We start from the raw sequence: 22,506 nt of genomic DNA, 5'->3' as shown, positions 1-22,506 counted from the left end.
GGGCAGGTTCATTGGTTTGTGACAGACTGGTACGAGGTGCCACGACTGAAATGAGAAGTAAGAGAAGACGGTTGTGGCGGTGAGGCCAGGATTAGGATTTGGACAGTAAATCATTGAATATGTCTGGTACACTAGACAGGCAAATCTAGGACGGTGATAGCTCTGAATGGACGACAAAGTCGAATCAGTGGTAAAAGTGAATATGTAAAGAATTTTTTTTATAAAACTGCCATATCTTGATTAAATTACTTTAATCACAAATTTGGCATCAGTTATCCTAACTGAAACATATATTACAGTTTGTTATTAACACCCCCCCCCCCCCCAAAATTAAATAATATACTTTCAGTTAGTATACCATATTTGCAGTACCAAAGTAGTATATATTGTTGAAAACAAAGTATTTTTTTCACCAAGTCATTATAAATTATATGTGCAAACTCTAGTAACATCAACTTAAAGAAGTAACTGTTTTCACCACAGCACAAAGCGACACTATGACCGTAATTAATACGAAGTTGGACAAACATAGTCAGAAACAGTTCAGTATTCACGCAGTAAACTGCGAGAGTAATAAACCTAAAGTTGCTGCAACTAAAATGAATGATGATGACGAACATGCACTACTATTTGAGTTTGGGGTAGTAGTGTCTGGCTCTCCAGTTGGTCCTGTCTCTCCAGTTGGTTCTGTCTCTCCAGTTGGTTCTGTCTCTCCAGTTGGTTCTGTCACTCCAGTTGGTTCTGTCTGTCCAGTTGGTTCCGGCTGGTTCTCGATATACGTCTGCAGCCAGACGCGGATACTATCACGATGTTTATCCGTCCAGTCCATGTTTGCCTGGGCTGCAGTTAGAGACGCTTGCACGACCTGCAGTGTTGCTGAGTCGAAGTTTGCTTCATTGTCATTAACAAAACTGGTGAGCTGGAAAAAAAATGTTTTGGTAAAGACAAAACATAACGTGCTGAACATTTTTTATTAGAATAGAAAATGGTGAAACTACTGTTTACATAATTTCTTATATTCATCTGGCTGGAGCTTGTTTGAGAAACAAGGGTTTTTAACTCATTGAAATTATATTTATGTTTGTTCCTTAACCCTCTGTGTTATCAAACTCTTCTGTCAGCATGGAGTGTCGGATCGTGTACGGCTCTAAATGGAGAGAGCTTCGCAGTAGTGGATGTGTGGATTTTACTTCTATCAGATCTACAAACATGCTTCACAGACTACTGAGCAGTCCAGAATGGGAGGTACTTTGTACCACTACGAAACGTCCCCTTTCCCGTTCATCTAACGACTGAAACGAGCTGTAATCTACCTTATTTAGCCCCTGTAGTCCTCACGTATGGGTGAAAAATGAAGGCAGGTGGATCGTACTGCAGTTTGAAGCAAATCCCAGCCCACTAAGTTCCATCCATAGGGTTTCGTGAAAAATCGTCTTCCTTTCCCCATGGATTCCCGTTTGAGTTCACAGACGATTTCCATAATACTCACAGGATGATTCATCCAGCAGTCACAAATCTACCAACGCGTGTCTAAATTGCTTCGGTGTCTTCCTTTAATCCGATCTAGTATGGATCCCAAACACGCGAGCAGTACCCAAAAATAGGTCGCACCAGCGTCCTATATGCGGTCTCCTTTACAGGTGAAGCAAACTTTCCCAAAATTCTCCCAATAAGGCAAAGTCGGGTATTCGCTTTCCCTACCACAATCTTCATATACTCGGTGCAGTTTATATCGCTTTGCAGTGTTACACGCAGATATTTAAACGAGGAGCCGGCCGGTGGGGCCGTGCGGTCCTAGGCGCTTCAGTCTGGAACCACGTGACCTCTACGGCCACAGGATCGAATCCTGCCTCGGGCATGGATGTGTGTGATGTCCTTAGGTTAGTTAGGTTTAAGGGGCTCCGGAAAGGCTCAAAATCATGAAAAGTTCAATTTTTACTTTTTTGCGTTTTCTGAATCTGCAGACTATTACCTTTTAATAGATATATAATTTATTCAATTCCGAAGACTACAACTATTTTTAAATTTTTTTTTTTAAATGTGTTCTACATGGGCGTGACCCACTGTGGCGCTGTTAAACTGCTGTCAAATGGTGTTATTATGCAATATTATGCAATAATGGAGGTGATAAAACCTATTTTCAGAGACTTAGCAGCACCTGAACTGTTGAAAAAGTGTATTCACGGAAAAACTCAAAACCCCAATGAAAGTGTAAATAGTGTTATATGGTCGAGAATCCCCAAGACTGTATTTGTTGGAATAGAAACACTTCACTTTGGTGTGTATGATGCTGTTGCGACTTTCAATGATGGCAACATTGTAAGGTGCAAGGTATTTAGAAATATGGGAATGAAGATAGGTTCTGACATGGTACGAGCGATGCTTGCTTTAGACAAGGAACGCCTTCGGGCTGCAGACAGGGCTGTAAAGAGTCTAGAAATACAAGCAAGAGTAAACAGGAGGAGGAACAAGAGGAAGCTGGAGGAGGAGTTTGCAGAGGATGAAGATAATCCATCCTATGGACCTGGAATGCACTAAAAAGTTAATCCAATCTTTGTCGCTCGATTCCCAAAACTTTTATTTTCTCATACTAATGACATGTTTTCTAAGGATCTTCCAAACATATTTGTTTCAAACTTTCAGTAAATGTTACACAGTACCTTCTGCATAATTTAACACAGCCTTTTTCCAAAAAACTGTATATTTTTGAATATATAAATAAAAAATTGCAAAAAAATGTTGTGAATTTTCATTACAATTGAAAAAAATCATCTTTAATAACTGAACTAAAATTTTGTAAAACCCTGTGTTAAGTTGTAGCCCATATTCCAATAAATAATCTGTAAAAAGTTCAACTTCCTACCTCAAATACTTTGTGAGGAAAGATGTAATTTATAAGCGTTATTTTAACATTGCAAGTATAGGGCGTTCCGGAGCCCCTTAAGTAGTTCTAAGTTCTAGGGGACTGATGACCACAGATGTTAAGTCCCATAGTGCTCAGAGCCATTTGAACCATTTTTGAATTCAAACGAGGTTACTGTGTCAGGTAGGACGCTAGTAATGCCGATTACGACATTACAGGTTTTTTTCCCCTACTCACGAGGGAAAAGAATATGAAACGTAGAGGGGCAAGAGGGGTGTTGTTGCATGATAACATACAGGCCCTCCATTTGAATGCCCTGAAAAGCGTCTCGAACGTGTAAGTGAAAAAGCCGAGCAACCAGAAATTTCAGGCAGCTGAATTGCTAAGACATAAAAAATGCGCAACTACTAGGATGCTAAGGGCAGAAAGTGTTATCCATAGAAGGAGCTTATGAGTTATGACAAACAATTAGAGTGGGTGTACACGCAATATCTTATTAATGAGAATTTATTGATACATTACTGTGCGATTTCTCGAAACAACGAAAATGCCACTTGCCATTGTTTACGGCCAGGATTTTATGTGTACTTATACCATTTCGTTTCGTTTCGCATCAACACTAGACATTTTCATACTATGTGAGCGTCCTATATGCGATCTCCTTTACAGGTGAACCACTCTCTCCAAAAATTCTCCCAATAGACCGAAGTCGACCATTCGCCTTGCCTACCACATTTCTCACAAACTCGTTCCACATCATATCTCTTTGCAGCGTTACTCCAAGATATTTAAACTACTTGACTTTGTCCAAACAGTAATACTGTATGGAAATATTACAGGTTCGATCCCTGATTTTTCCACATTTAGGGCTAGCTGCCATTCCTCGTACCAACTGGAAATTTTGTCCAAGTCGTCTTGTATCACCCTACAGTTACTCAACCTTAAGTATACCACGGCATCATCAGCAAACAACCGGAGACTGCTGCCCACCGGCCAAATTACTTATGTACAAGGGAAGAACAGAGGTCCTACCACACTTGCCTGGGGCACTCCTGACGATTCCCTTGTCTCTGATGAACACTTGCCGTCGAGGACAACATACTGGGTTCTGTTATCTAAGACCGTCATGCGACCTACTCTTGAGTATTGCTCTAGTGCTCGGGATCTGTAACAGGCCGGACTGAAGGAAGATATCGAAGCAATTCGGAGGCGGGCTGCTAGATTTATTACAGGTAGGTTCGAAGGATACGTGTTATAGAGGTGCTACGGGAACACAAATGGGAACGAATGGAGGAAGACGACGTCCTTTTTGAGATACACAGTTGAGAAAATTTAGAGAAGCTATGTGTCCTCGGAGTCTTTCGCGACGGCATACGTGAATAAAACGTTCTCGGTTTTCCAGCCGCGTCAGTTCGAATAAAATGCTCGGGCTTTCGATGGCCATCTCCGCCATAGTCGTCAGGAGTTCACTGACTGCCGGGGCTGTTACGGACTCTCGCTTATATAGGCATGATGACATCATCAGCAGCCAATCAGATCGATACAATGTGGCGTAGGTCGACCCGGACAGCTAGCGGAGCTGTCGCCCGTGGCAGCACCTGTGACGTCAGGTGGCGCCAGGGGCAGGCGCCACGTTTGAAACTGCCGCTCCCGCGTCGCGCATCTGTCTCTGCTTTCTTTCGACGTCCAACGCCCGGCCCCATGCCCTACTGTGTGTGTATCCCTGGTCTCTGTTGAAATTGTTGTTGTTTAAGCGAATCTCGGCCGCTTCCTTTATAACGGAGTCCCAATATGTAGAAGCATGAGCCACCACTTTTGTATTTTCGAAATGTATCTATTGTCCGTTTGCTAGGCAATGCTCCGCTATGGCCGACTTGTCAAGCTCCCTCTGTTTTATATGGCGCTTGTGCTCAGTACAACGCTCCGCAACCGTGGTGAATTGTCTGTCCAATGTACACGCTGCCACATTCACAGGGTACACCACACACACCGGAAACTCGAAGACAATGTCGTCCCTAACAGGGCGCAACATATCACGTATCTTGGGGGCGGGCCGCAACACTGGTCTTAGCCCATGTTTCTGCAGCAGACGTCCTAACTTACTGCTAGTTGCTCCACAATATGGCAGGAATACAGTCCGTTTGGCCTCTTCTTCTGATTCACCAGCTGTCTTTCGTCGGCGGCCCTTGAAAGCGTTTGCGATGTCTCTTTTGCTTATCCATTCTCCCCGAAAACACGTTTGAAGTTCTGCAATTCAGACTGTAGGTGGTCGTCGTCAGAGATTATCTTGGCTCTACGAACCAACGCGTTCAGGACAGCTTTCTTGTGTACAGTGTGGTGGAAACTATTGGCGTTCAAGTACCGATCAGTGTGTGTTGGTTTCCGGTACACTGAGTGACCAAGCTGGCCTCCTGCCTTCCGCTCAACCAAAACATCCAAGAATGGTAGCTTGCCGTGCTTCTCCATCTCGACAGTAAATTTAATGTTGGGATGGACACCATTCATATGATCGACGAACTGCTGTAGTGTATCTTCACCATGAGGCCATATCAGGAAGGTGTCATCAACGTATCGTAGAAACGGACATAAGATACAGTTCGAAAATACAAAAGTGTTGGCTCATGCTTCTACATACTGGGATTCCGTTGTAAAGGAAGCGGCCGAGATTCGCTTGAACAACAACAATTTCAACAGAGGCCAGGGATACACACTCAGCAGGGGATGGGGACGGGCGTTGGACGTCGAAAGAAAGCAGAGACAGATGCGCGACGCGGGAGCGGCAGTTTCAAACGTGGCGCCTGCCCCTGGCGCCACCTGACTTCACCGTTGCTGCCACGGGCAATAGCTCCGCTAGCTGCCCGGGTCGACCTACGCCACATTGTATCGATCTGATTGGCTGCTGATGATGCCATCATGCCTATATAAGCGAGAGTCCGTAACAGCCCCGGCAGTCAGTGAACTCCTGACGACTATGGCGGAGATGGCCATCGAAAGCCCGAGCATTTTATTCGAATTGACGCGGTTGGAAAACCGAGAACGTTTTATTTAGAGAAGCTGACTGCTGAACGATTGTGCTGTCGCCAACATGCATTGCGCGTAAGGACCACGAAGATAAGATACGAGAAATTGGGGCTCATGAAGAGGCATGTAGACAGTCGTTTTTCCCTCGCTCTCTTTGCGAGTGGAACAGGACTGCAGTGGTGGACGGTACCCTCCACAACGCACCATACAGTGACTTCCGGAATATCCGTGTAGATGTAGATGTAGATTGAAGCAGCATCCCACTGACAGTGACATTACAGGAAGGCCAGAATGAGTTTTCCACTCTGCAGCAGAGTGTCCGCTGATGTGAAACTTCCTGGCAGATTAACTGAGCACAACTTCCGTGAATTTCGGAAGGTGGGAGATAAGGTAGTGGCAGAAGTGAAGCTGTGAGGGCAGTTCGTGAGTCGTGTTTGGGTAGCTCAGACGGCAGAGCAGTTTCCCGCGAAAGACAAAGGTCCCGGGTTCGAGTCTCAGTCTGGCACGTAGTTTTAATGTGCCAGGAAGTTTCGTTACAGGAATGGTTCTCCCGTTCCTCCTCACTATCTCCAGTTCAACCGTGCTCGAAGGATTCCGCCACTGATTTCACCAAAGAACAATTCCGCGCAAGTCATCACGAGTCCGCCTACGTACTGTGCCTACACTCAGTCAGCTGTAACACTTCCCCGTACATTGCAGTGCAATCAGTAAACAGCCTCACCTTGTTGACCATTCCGTCCGAAAGCCCGTTTATCTGCAAGGGGTACTAACAAGCTTTTAATCATCACCACTAAAAAATAAACTTACGTAATTAGTTATATGAATGTACGGTGTCTGTTCTTCTGGACACGTCCTAAGGAACGGACACGATGTAGAAACCGCAGCTGTGATACATATTACATATCAATTAAAGTGGAGAGAGGAGAAAGGAAAGTAAAAGGAAGGAATTATTGATATCAGGCGCCTTGGGACGCGGAATCAGCGGCGACGAGTGAAAATGTGTGCTTGGCTGGGACACCGGGACACAGTGTTAACAGCAAATGCGCGGACTATCTTGGTAGGTACATTTCCATCTAACGCCACCTACCTTGTCCATAGGCTCTGTGCTCGAGCTGGAGGTCGAACGTTAATGTGCATCCACGCTGACAGTTGTGGATTCGTTGCCCATGGAGGCCTCGGGCATGGATGTGTGTGTGATGTCCTTAGGATAGTTAGGTTTAAGTAGTTCTAAGTTCTAGGGGACTGATGACCTCAGATGTTAAGTCCCATAGTGCTCAGAGCCATTTGAAACTTTCTCCCCCCTCCACCTTCAATTTACATAATAACTGCGTAATTAATGCTTTATTTTGTCTGTAGGTACATGTCTGTGGACCTAATACAAACTGACAGCCTCATGCCACAGTACTGTAGCAGTCCTCAAGGAGAGCCAGGACGAACTGGTGCAGCCCATTGATACGGTCCAGTATCGAGTTCGGTTTCTGATTTCGAAGGGGAACAATCCAAATGGCCAACGGCCTTGCGGCTGTATTAACTCTGGCTCCCGTCAGGCAAAGTTAAGCGCATTCGGGCTTGGCTAGCACTTGAATGGGCGACCATCCGGGTCTGCTGTTGGCAAGCAGTAGATTGGTTTAAGACCAATTGGGGAGCTATTTGACAGGTAAGTAGTGGCTCTGGTCACGAAAACTGACATTCGGCTGGGAGAGTGGTGTGCTGACCACATACCACTCCCATATCAACCGGCGGGGGTGGCCGAGCGGTTCTAGGCGCTACAGTCTGGAACCGCGCGACCGCTACGGTCGCAGGTTCGAATCCTGCCTCGGGCATGGATGTGTGTGATGTCCTTAGGTTAGTTGCGTTTAAGTAGTTCTGAGTTCTAGGGGATGACCTCAGAAGTTAAGTCCCATAGTGCTCAGAGCCATTTGTACCATTTTGAACTCCATATCCTCATCCAATGATGCCTATTGGCTGAGGATGACAAGGCGGCCGGTCGGTACCTGCTGACCTCCCGACGTCTGTTCGGACGAGTTTAGTTTAGTCTGACGTTGGAACAATCCACTCACAGGAGGTGGAAATGTACAACAACAATGCACCACTATATGACCTAGTGATTCGGTGGTGCAGGAGATTCCACTGCAGTCGAACAAGTCTGAATGGCGAAGAACTAAGTGGCAGACTAACTCTCTGGATGCCAAGAGATAAGAAAAGAGTGAGAAATGACCGAAAAGAATGTTGACAGAAGAGACTCGAAAACATATCAGATCAGCATGGATGCGTTTAGGCGAGGTCCTGTATGATTGATGACACTCATTAAGACGAAGAATAGTCTGAATTGTACTAAAAAGATAAACGGACCACAGAAAACACTCATTCTCATTACATTTTCAGAAATCGTTATCCTATTGAAAGTAACTGTCAAAGATGCATTGTAGCTCGCTTCGCCTAGCTTCCAACACGTCATAAAAAGAAAATAGTGTAGAAATACTAGTACATTGGACTACAAAATTCCAAAATGAAAAAAGGCAGTATAAAGGCAGTACCGCCATTAGACTATTGATTATTTACAGTGTTACATTTAAACTTACACAATCATGATTTCGGCTTTAAAGTGGCATTATCAAGTGTTTTAAGGGTTATAATTGCCTAAGATGGCACACTGTCGATTTAAAATACACAACACATACGACAGTATGCTATCTTAGGCAATTTATAACACTTAAAACACTTGATAATGGCACTTTGAAGCCGAAATCATGATTGTGTAAGTTTAAATGTAACACTGTAAATAAACAACAGTCTAATGGCGGCACTGACTTTAATGAAATATATTATGATTGTGGCCACGCATTAAAAAAAAATAGCAGTGTTACAACAGGAATTAATTGAGGATACAGAAGTCAGGGGATAGCGATATTCTCATATACATATGCCGGTAACATCGCGTACACAAGGTATAAATGGGTAGTGCGTTGGCGGAGCCGTCATTGCTGCTCAGGCCGTTCACGTGAAAACGTTTCCGACATGATTGTGGCCGCGAAATGGTAATTAGAGCCAGATGTGTGCGACATTCCGTTTCAGTAATTCAATATTCCGAGATCCACAGTGTCGAGAGTGTGCCGGGGGCACCGAATTGCAGGCATTACCTCCCACCACGGCCAGTGCAGTGGCCGACAACAGGCACTTAACGACCGAGAGCAACGGCGTATGCATAGAGTGGTTAGTGCTGACAGACAAGCAACACTGCGTGAAATAACCGCAGAAATCAGCGTAGAACCGCAGAACGTAACCGTCTGGACAGTGCGGCAAAATTTGGCGTTAATGGGCTGTGGCAGCAGCTAACACCGTGACATCGCCTGCAGCGCCTATCCCGGGCTCGTGACTATATCGGCTGGACCCTACACGACTGGAAAACCGTGGACTGGTCACATGAGTGCTGGTAAGAGCTGATGGTAGGGTTCCAGCGTGGTACAGACCCCACAGAGCCATCGACCCGACTTGTCAACAAGGCACTGTGCAAGCTAGTAGTGGCTCCAGAACAGTGCGGGCTGTGTTTTCATGGAATAGACTGCGTCCTCCGGCTGGAAACGGTTATGTTCGGTTACTTGAGGCAATTGCAGCCATTCGAAGACTTCAGATTCCCAGACAATGCTGGAATTTTTACGGAAGACAGTGCACAATGTCACCAGTCCATAACTTTTCGCGAGTGGTTTGAAGAACATCCCGGACAGTTCGAGCCAATGATTTAGCCATCCAGATCGGCGGACATGAATCCTATCAGTTCGTGAACATACTCCTGATCTGGCAAGAATTTCGCCATTATGGACAGCTATAGAGGCAGCATCTCTCAGTATTTCTGCAGTGGACTTCCAACCACTTGTCGGCTCCACGGCACATCCAGTTGCTGGACTACCCCCGGCAGACACGGTAGTACGAGGCGCCCCATGACTCTTGTCGCCCCACTGTAAACCACCACGATATTTTACTGATTTTAGTGCTGGACACAGTATAGCGAAGATGATGAGGAATGGCATAGCACTCGACTCATTCCGAAACATGCAGTCTAATTACTTATTGACTGTATGGAATTTGCTTTAGCGAGTGTTATTTTTTTAATTACAGCGGTTACTTACCTCATTAAGCTGCTCTTCCGTGGTCAACCTTGCCGCAATACCAGTGACAACGGAGCTGATAATGTTGAAGCCGCCGTAACTGCAAAAAGAGGTTACACGTTTTACTTGTTCAACTCATTAATAGCCTCCTCTAGAGTCAACGATATTAACATTAGTGTTTGTCCCAAAAAAGCTGCGTCCTCTATGCTAGTTTTTAATGTACCTGACACTGTGAATTACAGTAAACAGCAGAATCTGAAATCAAGTGGGAATACACTCCTGGCCATTAAAATTGCTACAACACGAAGATGATGTGTTACAGAAGCGAAATTTAACCGACAGAAAGAAGATGCTGTGATATGCAAATGATTAGCTTTTCAGAGCATTCACACAAGGTTGGCGCCGGTGGCGACACCTACAACGTTCTGACATGAGGAAAGTTTCCAAACGATTTCTCATACACAAACAGCAGTTGACCGGCGTTGCCTGGGGAAACGTTCTTGTGATGCCTCGTGTAAGGAGGAGAAATGCTTAAAACCACGTTTCCGACTTTGATAAAGGTCAGATTGTAGCCTATCGCGATTGCGGTTTATCGTATCGCGACGTTGCTGCTCGCGTTCGTCGAGATCCAACGACTGTTAGCAGAATATGGAATCGGTGGGTTCAGGGGGGTAATACGGAACGCGGTGCTGGATCACAACGGTCTCGTATCACTAGCAGTCGAGATGACAGGCATCCCCATGGCTGTAACGGATCGTGCAGTCACTTCTCGATCCCCGAGTCAACGTTTCCAAGACCATCTGCACGAACAGTTCGACGACGTTTGCAGCAGCATGGACTATCAGCTCGGAGATTATGGCTGCGGTTACCCTTGACGCTGCATCACAGACAGAAGCGCTTGCGATGGTGTACTCAACGACGAACCTGGGTTCACAAATGGCAAAACGTCATTTTATCGGATTAATCCAGGTTCTGTTTACAGCATCAAGATGGTCGCATCCGTGTTTGGCGACATCGCGTTGAGCGCACGTTGGAAGTGTGTATTCGTCATCGCCATAGTGGCGTATCACCCGGCGTGATGGTATGTGGTGCCATTGGTGACACGTCTCGGCCACCTCTTGTTCGCATTGACACAGTGAACGTTACATTTCAGATGTGGCTCTACCCTTCATCCGATCCCTGCGAAAGCCTACATTACAGCAGGATAATGCACGATCGCATGTTGCAGATCCTGTACGGGCCTTTCTGGATGCACAAAATGTTCGACTGCAGCCCTGGCCAGCACATTCTCCTGATCTCTCACCAATTGAAAACGTCTGGTCAATGGTGGCCGAGCAACTGGCTCGTCACAATACGCCAGTCACTACTCTTGATGAACTGTGGTATCGTGTTGAAGCTGCATGGGCAGCTGTACCTGTACACGCCATCCAAGCTCTGTTTGATCAATGCCCAGGCGTATCAAGGCCGTTATTACGGCCAGAGGTGGTTGTTCTGGGTACTGATTTCTCAGGATCTATGCACCCAAATTGAGTGAAAATGTAATCACATGTCAGTTCTAGTATAGGATATTTGTCCAATGAATACCCGTTTATCAGCTGCATTTATTCTTGGTGCAGCAATTTTAATGGACAGTAGTGTACATACACCAGTTCACACTGTGATCAACTTTCTCCTTACGTCGCTAGTTGTGCCCTAGGCGAGTACAGCTAATCTACACTGGAGCGCCAAAGAAACTGGTACAGGCATGCGTATTAAAATACAGAGGTATGTAAACAGGCAGAATACGGCGCTGCGGTCGGCAACGCCTATATAGGATAATTGTCTAGTGCAGTTGTTAGAAGTGTTACTACAGCTACAGCGGCAGGTTATCAAGGTTTAAGTGAGTTTAAATGTGGTGTTATAGTCGGCGCACTAGCGATGGGACACAGCATTTCTGAGGTAGCGATGAAATGGGGATTTTCCCGTACTACCATTTCACGAGTGTACCGTAAATATCAGGAATCCGGTAAAACATCAAATCTCCGACATCGATGCGGCCGGAGAAGGATCCTGCAAGAATGTGACCGACGACGACTGAAGAGAATCGTTAAACGTGACAGAAGTGCAACCCATGCGCAAATTGCTGCAGATTTCAACTTTCCTTGAAGATTAAAACTGTGTCCGGACCGAGACTCGAACTTTGAGCCTTTGCATTTCGCGGGCAAGTGCTCTCCTACGATCTTCTGTACAGTTTGGAAGCTAGAAGAAGAGATACTGGCAGTAGTAAAGCTGTGAGGACGGGGCGTGAGTCGTGCTTGGGTAGCTCAGACGGTAGAGCACTTGCCTGCGAAAGGCAAAGGTCCCGAGTTCAAATCTCGGTCCGGCGCACAGTTTTTATCTGCCAGGAAAGTTTCATATCAGTGCACACTTCACACTCCGCTGCAGAGTGAAAATCTCATTCTGCTGCAGATTTCAATACTGGGCCGTCAACAAGTGTCAGCGTCCGAATCATTCAACGAAACATCATCGATAGCGGTTTTCGGAGCCGAGGTCCCACTAGTGTAGCCTTGGTGACTGCACCACACAGAGCTTTACGCCTCGCCTGGGCCCGTCAACACCGACATTGGACTGTTGATGACTGGAAACATGTTCCCCGGTCGGACGAGTCTCGTTTCAGATGGTATCGAGCGGATGGACGTGTACGGGTATGGAGACAGCCTCGTGAATCCCCAGATCTGAATGTCAGCAGGGGACTGTTCAAGCTGCTGCAGGATCTGTAATGGTCTTGGGCGTATACAGCTGGAGAGATATGGGGCCCCTGATACGTCTAGATACCACTCTGACAGGTGACACGTACGTAAGCATCCTGTCTGATCTCATGCATCCATTCTGTTCATTGTGCATTCCGACTGACTTGGTCAATTCCAGCAGGACTATGCGACACCACACACGTCCAGAATTGCTACAGAGTGGCTCTGGGAACACTCTTCTGAGTTTAGACACTTCCCCTGGTCACCAAACCCCCCAGACATGAACACTGTTGAGCATACCTGGTATGCCTTGCAATGTGCTGTTCAGAAGAGATCTCCACCCCCTCGCACTTTTACGGATTTATGGACAGCCCTGCAGAATTCATGCTGTCAGTTCTCTCCAGCACTACTTCAGACATTAGTCGAGTCCATGGCACGTCGTGTTGCGGCACTTCTGCGTGCTCGCGGCGGCCCTACACAATATTAGGCAGGTATAGCAGTTTGTTTGGCTCTTCAGTCTAAATGTAGTTGCGAATATGGGCAACCATCAGCTGTATAGTGGAATGATGATAGTGAAAATTTGTGCCTGTCTGGGCTTCGAACTCGGATTCCCCGCTTATTGCGAGCGGTCGCCTGACTATTTACCTATCCCCGCACGACCTACAACCAGAGCCAAACACCCGTACGTCGTCAACCAAGTGTGTACATCCTGTACTAGTACATACGTTACGTATATTCACGTACAGGGGAGACATTTGACATGAGAATCTGCATGTGCATCTATTCAGGTTGCAGGACTCGGTTATTCAAACAGCTTTCAGTCGTCTAATTTCCAAACTTATTTTATTTTTCTACCAGTTTCGGTGGTTTTCTACGCCATCTTCAGGCCCCTGACCGACGTGTAGGAAGAGCCCGCCTCAGTTCTGGTCAAAACAGGGACCAGCATACAAAAACTGGCATCTGTACATTTCTGCTTGCTACATCCATCACTTCAACCATTATCTGCAGACTGTCGGACAGTGTAAGAGTTGGAACATACCACAGGTGTTTTAGATCGACTGCTAATGTACAAGTGTTACTTCCAGGCATGAAGAAGGCGCATTATTCTTCATGTTTGTCAGTGCGCTTTCTCTCGAGTTGTGGTGCAGTTCTAGTGCATTCTGAGCTTTTCTGTTGTCTGGTGAGTGTCCTTGCTCGTCAAGGTGCAACAAGTCACACGTCTTACAAGTGCCTCACCTCGGCCTTGCAAATGATAGATTTGGAAAGTATTTAAAAATATCGTTCTATTTCTATTTCTTTGACTTTAAATGTCTTCTATAAAGGACTAATATTAAGATCTTGTTACAGGCGTCGTATGTTGCTTTATTAGTAGCATATCGTCCTCAGTATATTTACAGCTGTATGAACCATCCATGTTATCATGGTACGACACTTGATCCATCTTTAGTTCTTTGGTTAATGTCACAGTCCTCCTCCTTGGAACACCAAATAGATTCACGAATGTTTGCGGGCAAACGAAATGACCGCCATTTTCACCAGGAACCGCATGTATCACGCTTGATTGACGGCGCCTACATAGATTCGTCATATTTGCCATTACGTCATCTGGATGCCGACAGTATTTTTTTTAAACACATTAGAAATGTGCCTTGATTAGTTTCAGTTTCCTTATATAGGGTGATTCACTAATATATGCAAATATTTTAATATGTTATTCTACCAGCAACACTAAAGAGAAAAGTCGATATAAACATAGTTCCGCAAGTGTTTAGTACGGATTTACGGCTAATAACAGATTTTGCCTGAAATTTAGCAACTTCGCTGATGTGAAGCCATCTCAAAACTGTACGAGGTCAAAGTAAAGCACGATTTCCATTTGTTTGGTTGTTATTGGTCTGGTGAATCTAATAAAACATGTCCAGAGGTGTATCTGCAGTAGTTTCCCAGAACATCTGGAGAAGCAAAGGCGTAATTTCGTAAACTGTAAGTTATTAATTACTTGTCCCAAATTGTTTTTTAATTCCAGACAATTGCACACGGTTTTCAATAGAAGTTGTAGGGAATTTAATCTTGAAAAAATGATGGTAATAACGTTAACTGAAACTGTATGAATGTGTCAGACAATTTGATTTTATTGATACCATAGCACACGTGAATTCAAGCTAAGCGGGAACAAACGAAGCTTAGTGATAAGGAAGTTGTACAGCGTACATATAATTTCACAATACACTCACAATAAATGTTCAAAAATGTCACTACCGATTCCAATGCATTTAGGTGAACTTGAACAGATTTTGTTACTCGTTTCGGTTTCACAGGGTTGTTCTTAATTTCGTCTATTGCATTCATAATGCGAGCAGGTAATGCAGATACACGTCTGGGACATGTTCTATTAGATTCACCACACCAATAACAAAATAAATGGAAATCGTGCTTTACTTTAACCTCTTTCAGTTTTGCGGCGGCTTTACACTAGCGAAGTTGCTAAATTTCAGGTAAAATCTTTTATTATCTGTAATTGCGTAACTAAACATTAGCTTACCTATGTTTATATGAATTATTTTCTTTAGTTTTACTTGTAGAATAACATATTAAAATATTTGCATATCTTCGTGAATCTCCCTATAGAAGTCGTGAAATGAATTTGTTCTGAATTCATTTGACAAGGACTTGCAAGACAGGCTACATCTGCCGTTCAACTGACGTGGGGAAGGTTGTTACGTTACTTTCTAAATATTTAAAAACAGTTTCTTATTACATTAGATACATCTCCATTCTCTGTGTTTCACTGAAATAAATACTGTTATGCATACGTTCTATATTTTTTACCGCTCACGGTAGAATCAAAGCTAGTTCCGACAAGAATGGAACCATTCAGTATATAAACAAAATAACTTCATGTATTTATTCGGATTTCGCCGAAATTGTTTTCTCAGAACTCGTAGTAGATTCTGCTCCTGCGATATTCCGTCTAACTTCCGCAGATAAGAAACGTTTTGAGACATTACTAGCATCACTTTGTTCTTCGACAGCGGAAACATGCCCATAAACAACGAACAATATGGCAGCTATTACGTTCGAGCGTTAAACTGATGTAATTCAGAGCTGATTTTCAGGCACGTTTAGAATGGAGAAGATCGTGAATCTACCACCAACGAAATCTGTTGATCACTGTTAACGATTCGTTACGTTCGTCATACGATGAAGCGCTTTTGCGGGCGGTGTTCCATAAGTGAAGCGACACATTTTTTTTTCTCAAGGTATGTTCGTTTTGCTCAGGATTCCTATACGTCATATTATTCCCCACTGTTTTGGCTGCAAAATTCTATTTTTCAACATAATCTCCGTTCAATGCGGTGTCCTTATGCCACCTTACTGGCAGGGCCTGTCTGCTAGCATGGTACCATTCTACTGCTCGACGTAGGAGGCAACGTCTTGCTGTGTCAGTCACCTCCCCATCTTCCACTTACTGCTTCCTATCAGGTACATCCTCCAATGGGCCAAACAGATGGAAGCCGGAAGGTGCGAGATCCCGGCTGTAGGGTGGATGAGGGGGACAGTCCCATGAAGTTTTGTGAGCAGACTTGCGAGAGCCCGTTTTGAGCCGTGCTCACTCCAAACTATGCGTTTCCTTGAAATTGGCTGTCTATCTGCGTTCGGTTTGCCGCCATTGTTGCGGCTATGCCATGCTTCTTTCTCTTTCTACGTACGGCAGCAGCGACGTGTATCGATATTTGCACCGTGTACCATCTTTGATTTTGTGCATGTAGTTTCTGGCTAGGGAGGTCTGCGGTTAGTCGGTCGGTTGGTGCGGACCAGGGAGGACTTCTCCGTGCGGTGCAGTTGGCTGGGTTCGCTGGCGCTCCCTGCGCAGTGTCGGAGCGTGTGTGGAGCTGTCCGATCGCTGCGAGCTTCGTGGTTCACCGACCCAGGACGTCAAAGTTGAGTGGTGTGTTAAGTACTCAAGCCACGTCCATTCATGTTCTGTCGTTCGTTTCGGTGGTTCGCTGTTGGGGAGCTTTTCATGTGAGCAACACCAAGTATTTTGTAGTGGTGAACTCGAGCTGCCGTCTGGTGGAATAACTGCATTGGTCCACTGCACCAGCGGAATTTTCTGCCTTCTAGCCGTTAGTGTTCTGGTTACCTGCCCTGGCCACTGACGTAAATTCAGGCAGTGTTCTTTTTTTGTCGATTTAACTATATTACCTTATTTCAGATTCAAGTGTACCAGCGGAATTTTCTGCCTTGTGGCCGTTAGTGTTCCGGTCACCTTTCCTGGCCACTAACGTAATTTCAGGCAGCGTCCTTTCCTCACCTGTTGTCACTGTCCAACACGGTGTGTAATTCTGACAGCGTAATACACATTTCATTGTGGATAATCACGTCCGTAACAGTGTGGTCTTTGAGTTTTCATGTACCGATTGGTGGCTAGCAAGTCGTTTGGTTGGTCGGTCCGTGACTGTCTCTTGGTTGGATTACCAACGGATCAAGTGTAGTTGGGCCCACCACCTGTCTCACCTAAGTGAACGTTAATGTTTCGAGGGCAGGTACAGCCCCCCCCTCCCCCCTCCCCCCTCCCCCCGACACATCTGAGTGCCGTTGTACTGCCATTTTCATGGGTGTTTAATGTTCTGTTGGTAATCTATTATAGCCAATGCCTTAAAGAAAAAAAAATTTATTGTGTTTTATGTAAATCAAGGGCCTTCAGCCCGTATACGAAAGTCTGAATTCTGGCAAGTGGATAGTTTGAACGTTACTGTTGTTGTGCTATCTTTTCATTTAGTGCGCTGTCAGCCACTTAAAACTTAAACGTTCAACGTATTTTGAATTTTTGGAAAATCAATTGTGGGCCTTCAGCCGCTTAAAACCTTATTTTTTTTATTTACTTATTGTCGCTGCGTTGCTTTTTCATTTAGTGTGCTTTTGGCCACTTTAAACTTAAAGGTTAAAGAAGTTTTTTGAATTTTTGGAAAATCAACTGTGGGCCTTCAGACGCTTAAAGCTTTATTCTCAAAATTTCCCCTTAAGCGAAAACATTGCGGCCTTCTGCCTTAAAAGATTATGGTAATATAGTTTAAAATTTTGAAATTTAAGTGGCCTTCAGCCATTTGTATTGCACCTTGTTTATGTTTGTTCTATCCACTTCTGCCTCGAGGCTTTCAGCCTAGCTGTGATGTATACATATATATATTAAATATTTTATTTGCAATTTTAACTGCGTGTCTTCAGTCACTTGAAATTTACCTTGTTGATTTTTAACATTTCCCGTGTGGAGGCCTTCAGCCGTGATAGAATTGGATTTTGAAACTCGTAGTTGTAAAGGTTCGGCTATGTGCCGCTTTGGTTTTAATGTGTTATTAAATTACCATAGCTTACAATTTTGAACAGAAACTGACCGACACCTTATTTGGCCCTTTCCACAATTCTAATCACCTACCGTGCGGGTTTAGCGGGCGTATCACTTTCGTTGTAATGGAAAAGGAGAAGTTCGTTAACATTTTTGTGGTGACGAACACGCTGAAACTTTTCTTCAATTTCATGAGGGTAGCACAATTCACGTCATACTTGATCGTTGCATTTTGATGGAAGACATCAAACAGAATAACCCTTCAGAGCCCCAGAAGACTTTATCGGCTGAGGCTCCGGCTCTGAACATTTTCTTCGGAGGAGACGTGGTCCGTTTGCCATTTTGCTTCCGGTTCAAAGTGGTGAACCCGTGTTTCATGACTTCTGACGATTTTAGACAAAGAAATGTAACGATCAGCCTCGTAACTTGCGAGAAGCTCCGCAGAGATGGTTGTCCGGTTTTTTTGTGGCCTTCCGTTACGCACCTAGGAACTGGTCGGGCTCACATCTTTGAGTACCCCAGCAGGCGGACGAGTGTGTCAGCACTACCAACAAGACATCCAACTGAGCAGAGAGGTGTCTGATTGGGAACCGTCGATCACTTGGAGTGAGAGGGTCCGCACGTTACAACACTGCAGGAGTCACAGCTGTGTGCGGCTGACCGGTAGGCGGAGGATTTACAGGTTTGCGCGACCTGTTTCGAAGATGGAGATGCATCGCCTGATCGTACCTTGTTTCACTGCCTGGTCTCCGTAGACATTCTGCAAGCGCTTATGAATACTTGCGATTTTTTTCCACGAAAAGAAATTTAATGACCTCTGCTTGAAACGGATCTCCGTTAGAGACGCCATTTTGAAGGCTATGTACAGTGCCGACACTTACCAAACTTCATGACACTATAGGGGCTGAAGTGGGAATATTCGACGATGTCTCACGACAAACCCCGCACTTTTTCAACGAAAACTGGGCGGGAAAAAGATGTGTTGCATTACTTGTTGAATGGTCCTCGTAGTATAATATACTCGCAAGTACGAGGCCTGTTTTTTAAGTAAGTACCGTTTTGAAATTAAAAAAAGACGTGCTAAGATATCTCAATAATTTTATTTTTACATGAAAGCCTGTACCTTAATCTACGCACTGACGCCATTACAGTCTGATCCTTCCTTGTTGACGTTGTGTACTGAGTGTTTAAGATGCCTCCCATATTCGTGAGTCCCGCCGACTGTGAAGTAAGGGCTGTTATAAGATTTCTTAGTGCTAAAGGCCTAAAAGCGATCGATATTCATCGTGAGGCCTGTGCAGTTTACAGAGAAAACATTATGAGTGATGGAATGGTAATAAAGTGAGTGAGAGCATTTAAAGGTGGCCGCACAAATGTGCATGGTGAACAACGGAGTGGGCGTCCTTCGGTCGTTAATGAAAGTTTGGTGCAGGAAGTGGACAATAAGGTGAGAGAAAACAGACGCTTCACGATTTCCTCCTTGCGGAATGACTTTCCTAATGTTTCTCGTAGTGTTTTGTATGGCATTGTGACCGAGGACTTGAATTACCGAAAACAGTGCGCACGTTGGGTAGCGAAAATCTTGACGGATGTGCACAAAGCCAAACGTTTAGATAGTGCATTGACTTTCCTTGAGCGGTGCCACAAAGACGGTGATGATTTCTTAAGCTAATTTGTTACTGTCGATGAAACATGGGTGACCTACGTCACACCAGAATCAAAGCAACAGTCCACGGAAGTTGAGCAAGGGCATCGTTTTGCTGCAAGACAATGCCCATCCGCATGTGGCGAATCAGACCAATGATCTCATCACATCTTTTCGATGGGAAACTCTACATCATCCTCCGTACAGCCCAATCTTGCGCCCAGTGACTACCATCTGTTCCTGCACTTGAAGGAACACCTGCGCGGTCAGTGTCTTCAAGACGATGACAAAGTCAAAACATGCAGTGATGCAATGGTTAACAAGTCAGGCGGCACACTTATATGACGATGGTATTCAAAAACTGGTACAACGTTATGACAAGTGAATCAATATTGACGGAAATTATGTAGAAAGGTAGATTAAGGTACAGGCTTTCATGTAAAAATAAAATTGTGAGATGTCTTAGCATGTCTTTTTTTAATTTCAAAACGGTACTTACTTAAAAAACGCGCTTCGTATGTAATTTGATAAAACCAGTTCTGAAAGGAAAGATACTTAGCACGTTTCGAACTTTGGGGCTACAATTGGGGAGCTACTTCAGCTATTCTGAGATCTGGAGAACTGACCACATGCCCCTCCTCCCTCCGCCTCACCCCCGACGTTAGCTCATCACAGAGTTAATTTCATACCGATACTGTTGTCTACATAGTTCCGCGTAGTCAGCGCGTACACAACTTTCCCACTAGAGCGCGCCCCGCTATGCACAACAGCGCAGGCGCAGCGCTCGTCCGTCTCCGCACTACGAGATGGCGCTGCCTTAGAGACGGATCAAATTCTGCTTCCGCCAATCCGCGTATTAATATGTAACGCAGCCAATGAGATTGCAGCTAATGTAGAACCTTTTCTCCTCGCGGATCACACTTGCACAGTGATACCTGAACGCGCGAGGTATTATAACGAGTGTACAGACCTCCGATTAGTCAGTCTGCATGTGTCTGCACCAGTCTGTACCAGTCTGCATTAGTCTGTACCAGTCTATAGTCAAGTTTCAGTCTCCACCTAATAAGATTACCATATTCCTGTACTTAGCCATGAAGATAAACGTATAGACACTTTTGTCAAGTATCAGAGATATGTGAGAATAAGATTAACATACCAATACCAAGGGAACTTCAGATTGTCAATTGCAAATAGCATCCAGAACAAAGTTAAGTAATTTTATGCTTGTTATTATTTTAAAAAATGTGTGTGAAAATTAATCAAGTTCTGTTTAAAGTTGGTCACCGTCAATCTGATACTCTAAGCGTGCAAGTGGCATTTCTATCGTCTGACCTAACGGCAGAAGATAAACACGCGACAATAAGACCACAAGACATATTGCTGACATTCGACTACTTCGTTAGAGCGACAAGTCAAATAATCTGATGGTGTGTGTACCGAAGGTCTTACAGTACACACACCACAGATACCTTAAGGAGTCAATGAAAACCCAAAACTTGTTCAGTAAATGAAATCTTCAGATTTGTAGTCGTAGGATTCTTGAGTGAATCACCTTCATAGTTTGATATGCAGGATACTCACTACTGCCTGATGGCGTCGAAGTTCTGGCTGAGGAAGTTGAGCGCAGCCTGGATGCCCTGTGGCGTGCCGAAGGTGGAGGAGAAGACGGTGGACGAGTCCTGGCTCCTGATGCCGGAGTCGTTCGTGATGGTCTTGGTGAGGTACCTGCAAACAGCGGCGGCAGAAGGTCAGGCGGTAACTCCGCCACAGCCACGTCTAAACTTATCCTGGTCGCACAGCATCTGTACATGGGTGCGCTGTGCCCGCAGTTGTAAGAGGTAGGTGCAAGGCACAACTGTACTACTACAAACACGAAGACGTATAGCTTCAGCGGTAAAATATACACATTAACAATGACCCACGTAGCCAAGCTGGCAAAAGCAACCCCAGATCTTACGAGTCATGTTCAGAAAGTAAGTCTAATACTATTGTTGATAATTCATCCGTGTTATATGACAGTGGTCCATGGAATACTTCTATTCCTATCGTTTCGTCCGATACTACGTTGGACATCCTCAGAGGTTTGGCTGGCCCTGCTGAGTCCTGCCAACTGACGAGTCGGGCGTCGGAGAGCGGCCTAAATACCGCGGAAAGTGGGCGTGGTCTAGCACATAGTAGCAGAGAGAAAACTAGTCAAAGATAAAATGTAACTATCGATAATAGTCCGTCACAGATAGAAACCACTTATCGATTCTGTAACGACACTGTCCATATCTCGCTTAATTTCAAGGTCTCTTCTTTTCTATTAAAATTATCTTCATGTTTATAAATTTCAATAGCCTTTCTATACAGTCGTGGATAATAGTTCGTGGTAGCACTTAAAACTGTAGTTTCAGAAAACTTAACTACATGGTCACCGGACTGAAGTGCATGTTCCGCAACGGCCGATTTATCTATTTTACCCAGTCGGCAAAGACTTTTTATGCTCCTTTACCCTCGTATTCACACTTCTTTTCGTAGTACCAATATAGACCTTGCCACAGGTACACGGAATTTTATACACACCGCTAGATGATAATGGTGGCCTTCTATCTTTAACAGCCGGCCGCGGTGGTCTAGCGGTTCTAGGCGCTCAGTCCGGAACCGCGCGACTGCAACGGTCGCAGGTTCGAATCCTGCCTCGGTAATGGATGTGTGTGATGTCCTTAGGTTAGTTAGGTTTAAGTAGTTCTAAGTTCTAGGGGACTGATGACCACAGATGTTGAGTCCCATAGTGCTCAGAGCCATTTGAACCA

The 22,506-nt window shown here is 44.9% G+C and overlaps 1 protein-coding gene across 1 annotated transcript in view; it reads right to left on the bottom strand.

Moving 5' to 3' along the window:
- Positions 1-427: 427 nt before the first annotated feature.
- LOC126215136 (aminopeptidase N-like) overlaps positions 428-22,506 on the bottom strand; it is a 172,133-nt gene continuing 150,054 nt past the window's right edge. Inside the window, exons 15-17 of the mRNA XM_049941799.1 lie at positions 21,293-21,436; positions 10,012-10,090; positions 428-919 (exon numbers count right to left, since the gene is read on the bottom strand). Of these exons, the coding sequence (XP_049797756.1) occupies positions 551-919; positions 10,012-10,090; positions 21,293-21,436 (592 nt within the window). The 3' untranslated portion in view covers positions 428-550. The remainder of the gene's footprint in view (positions 920-10,011; positions 10,091-21,292; positions 21,437-22,506) is intronic.

This window comes from Schistocerca nitens, chromosome 12, assembly GCF_023898315.1.
Source record: "Schistocerca nitens isolate TAMUIC-IGC-003100 chromosome 12, iqSchNite1.1, whole genome shotgun sequence".
NCBI classification, from domain to species: domain Eukaryota; kingdom Metazoa; phylum Arthropoda; class Insecta; order Orthoptera; family Acrididae; genus Schistocerca; species Schistocerca nitens.
This window is presented reverse-complemented; position numbering and strand designations above follow the sequence as displayed.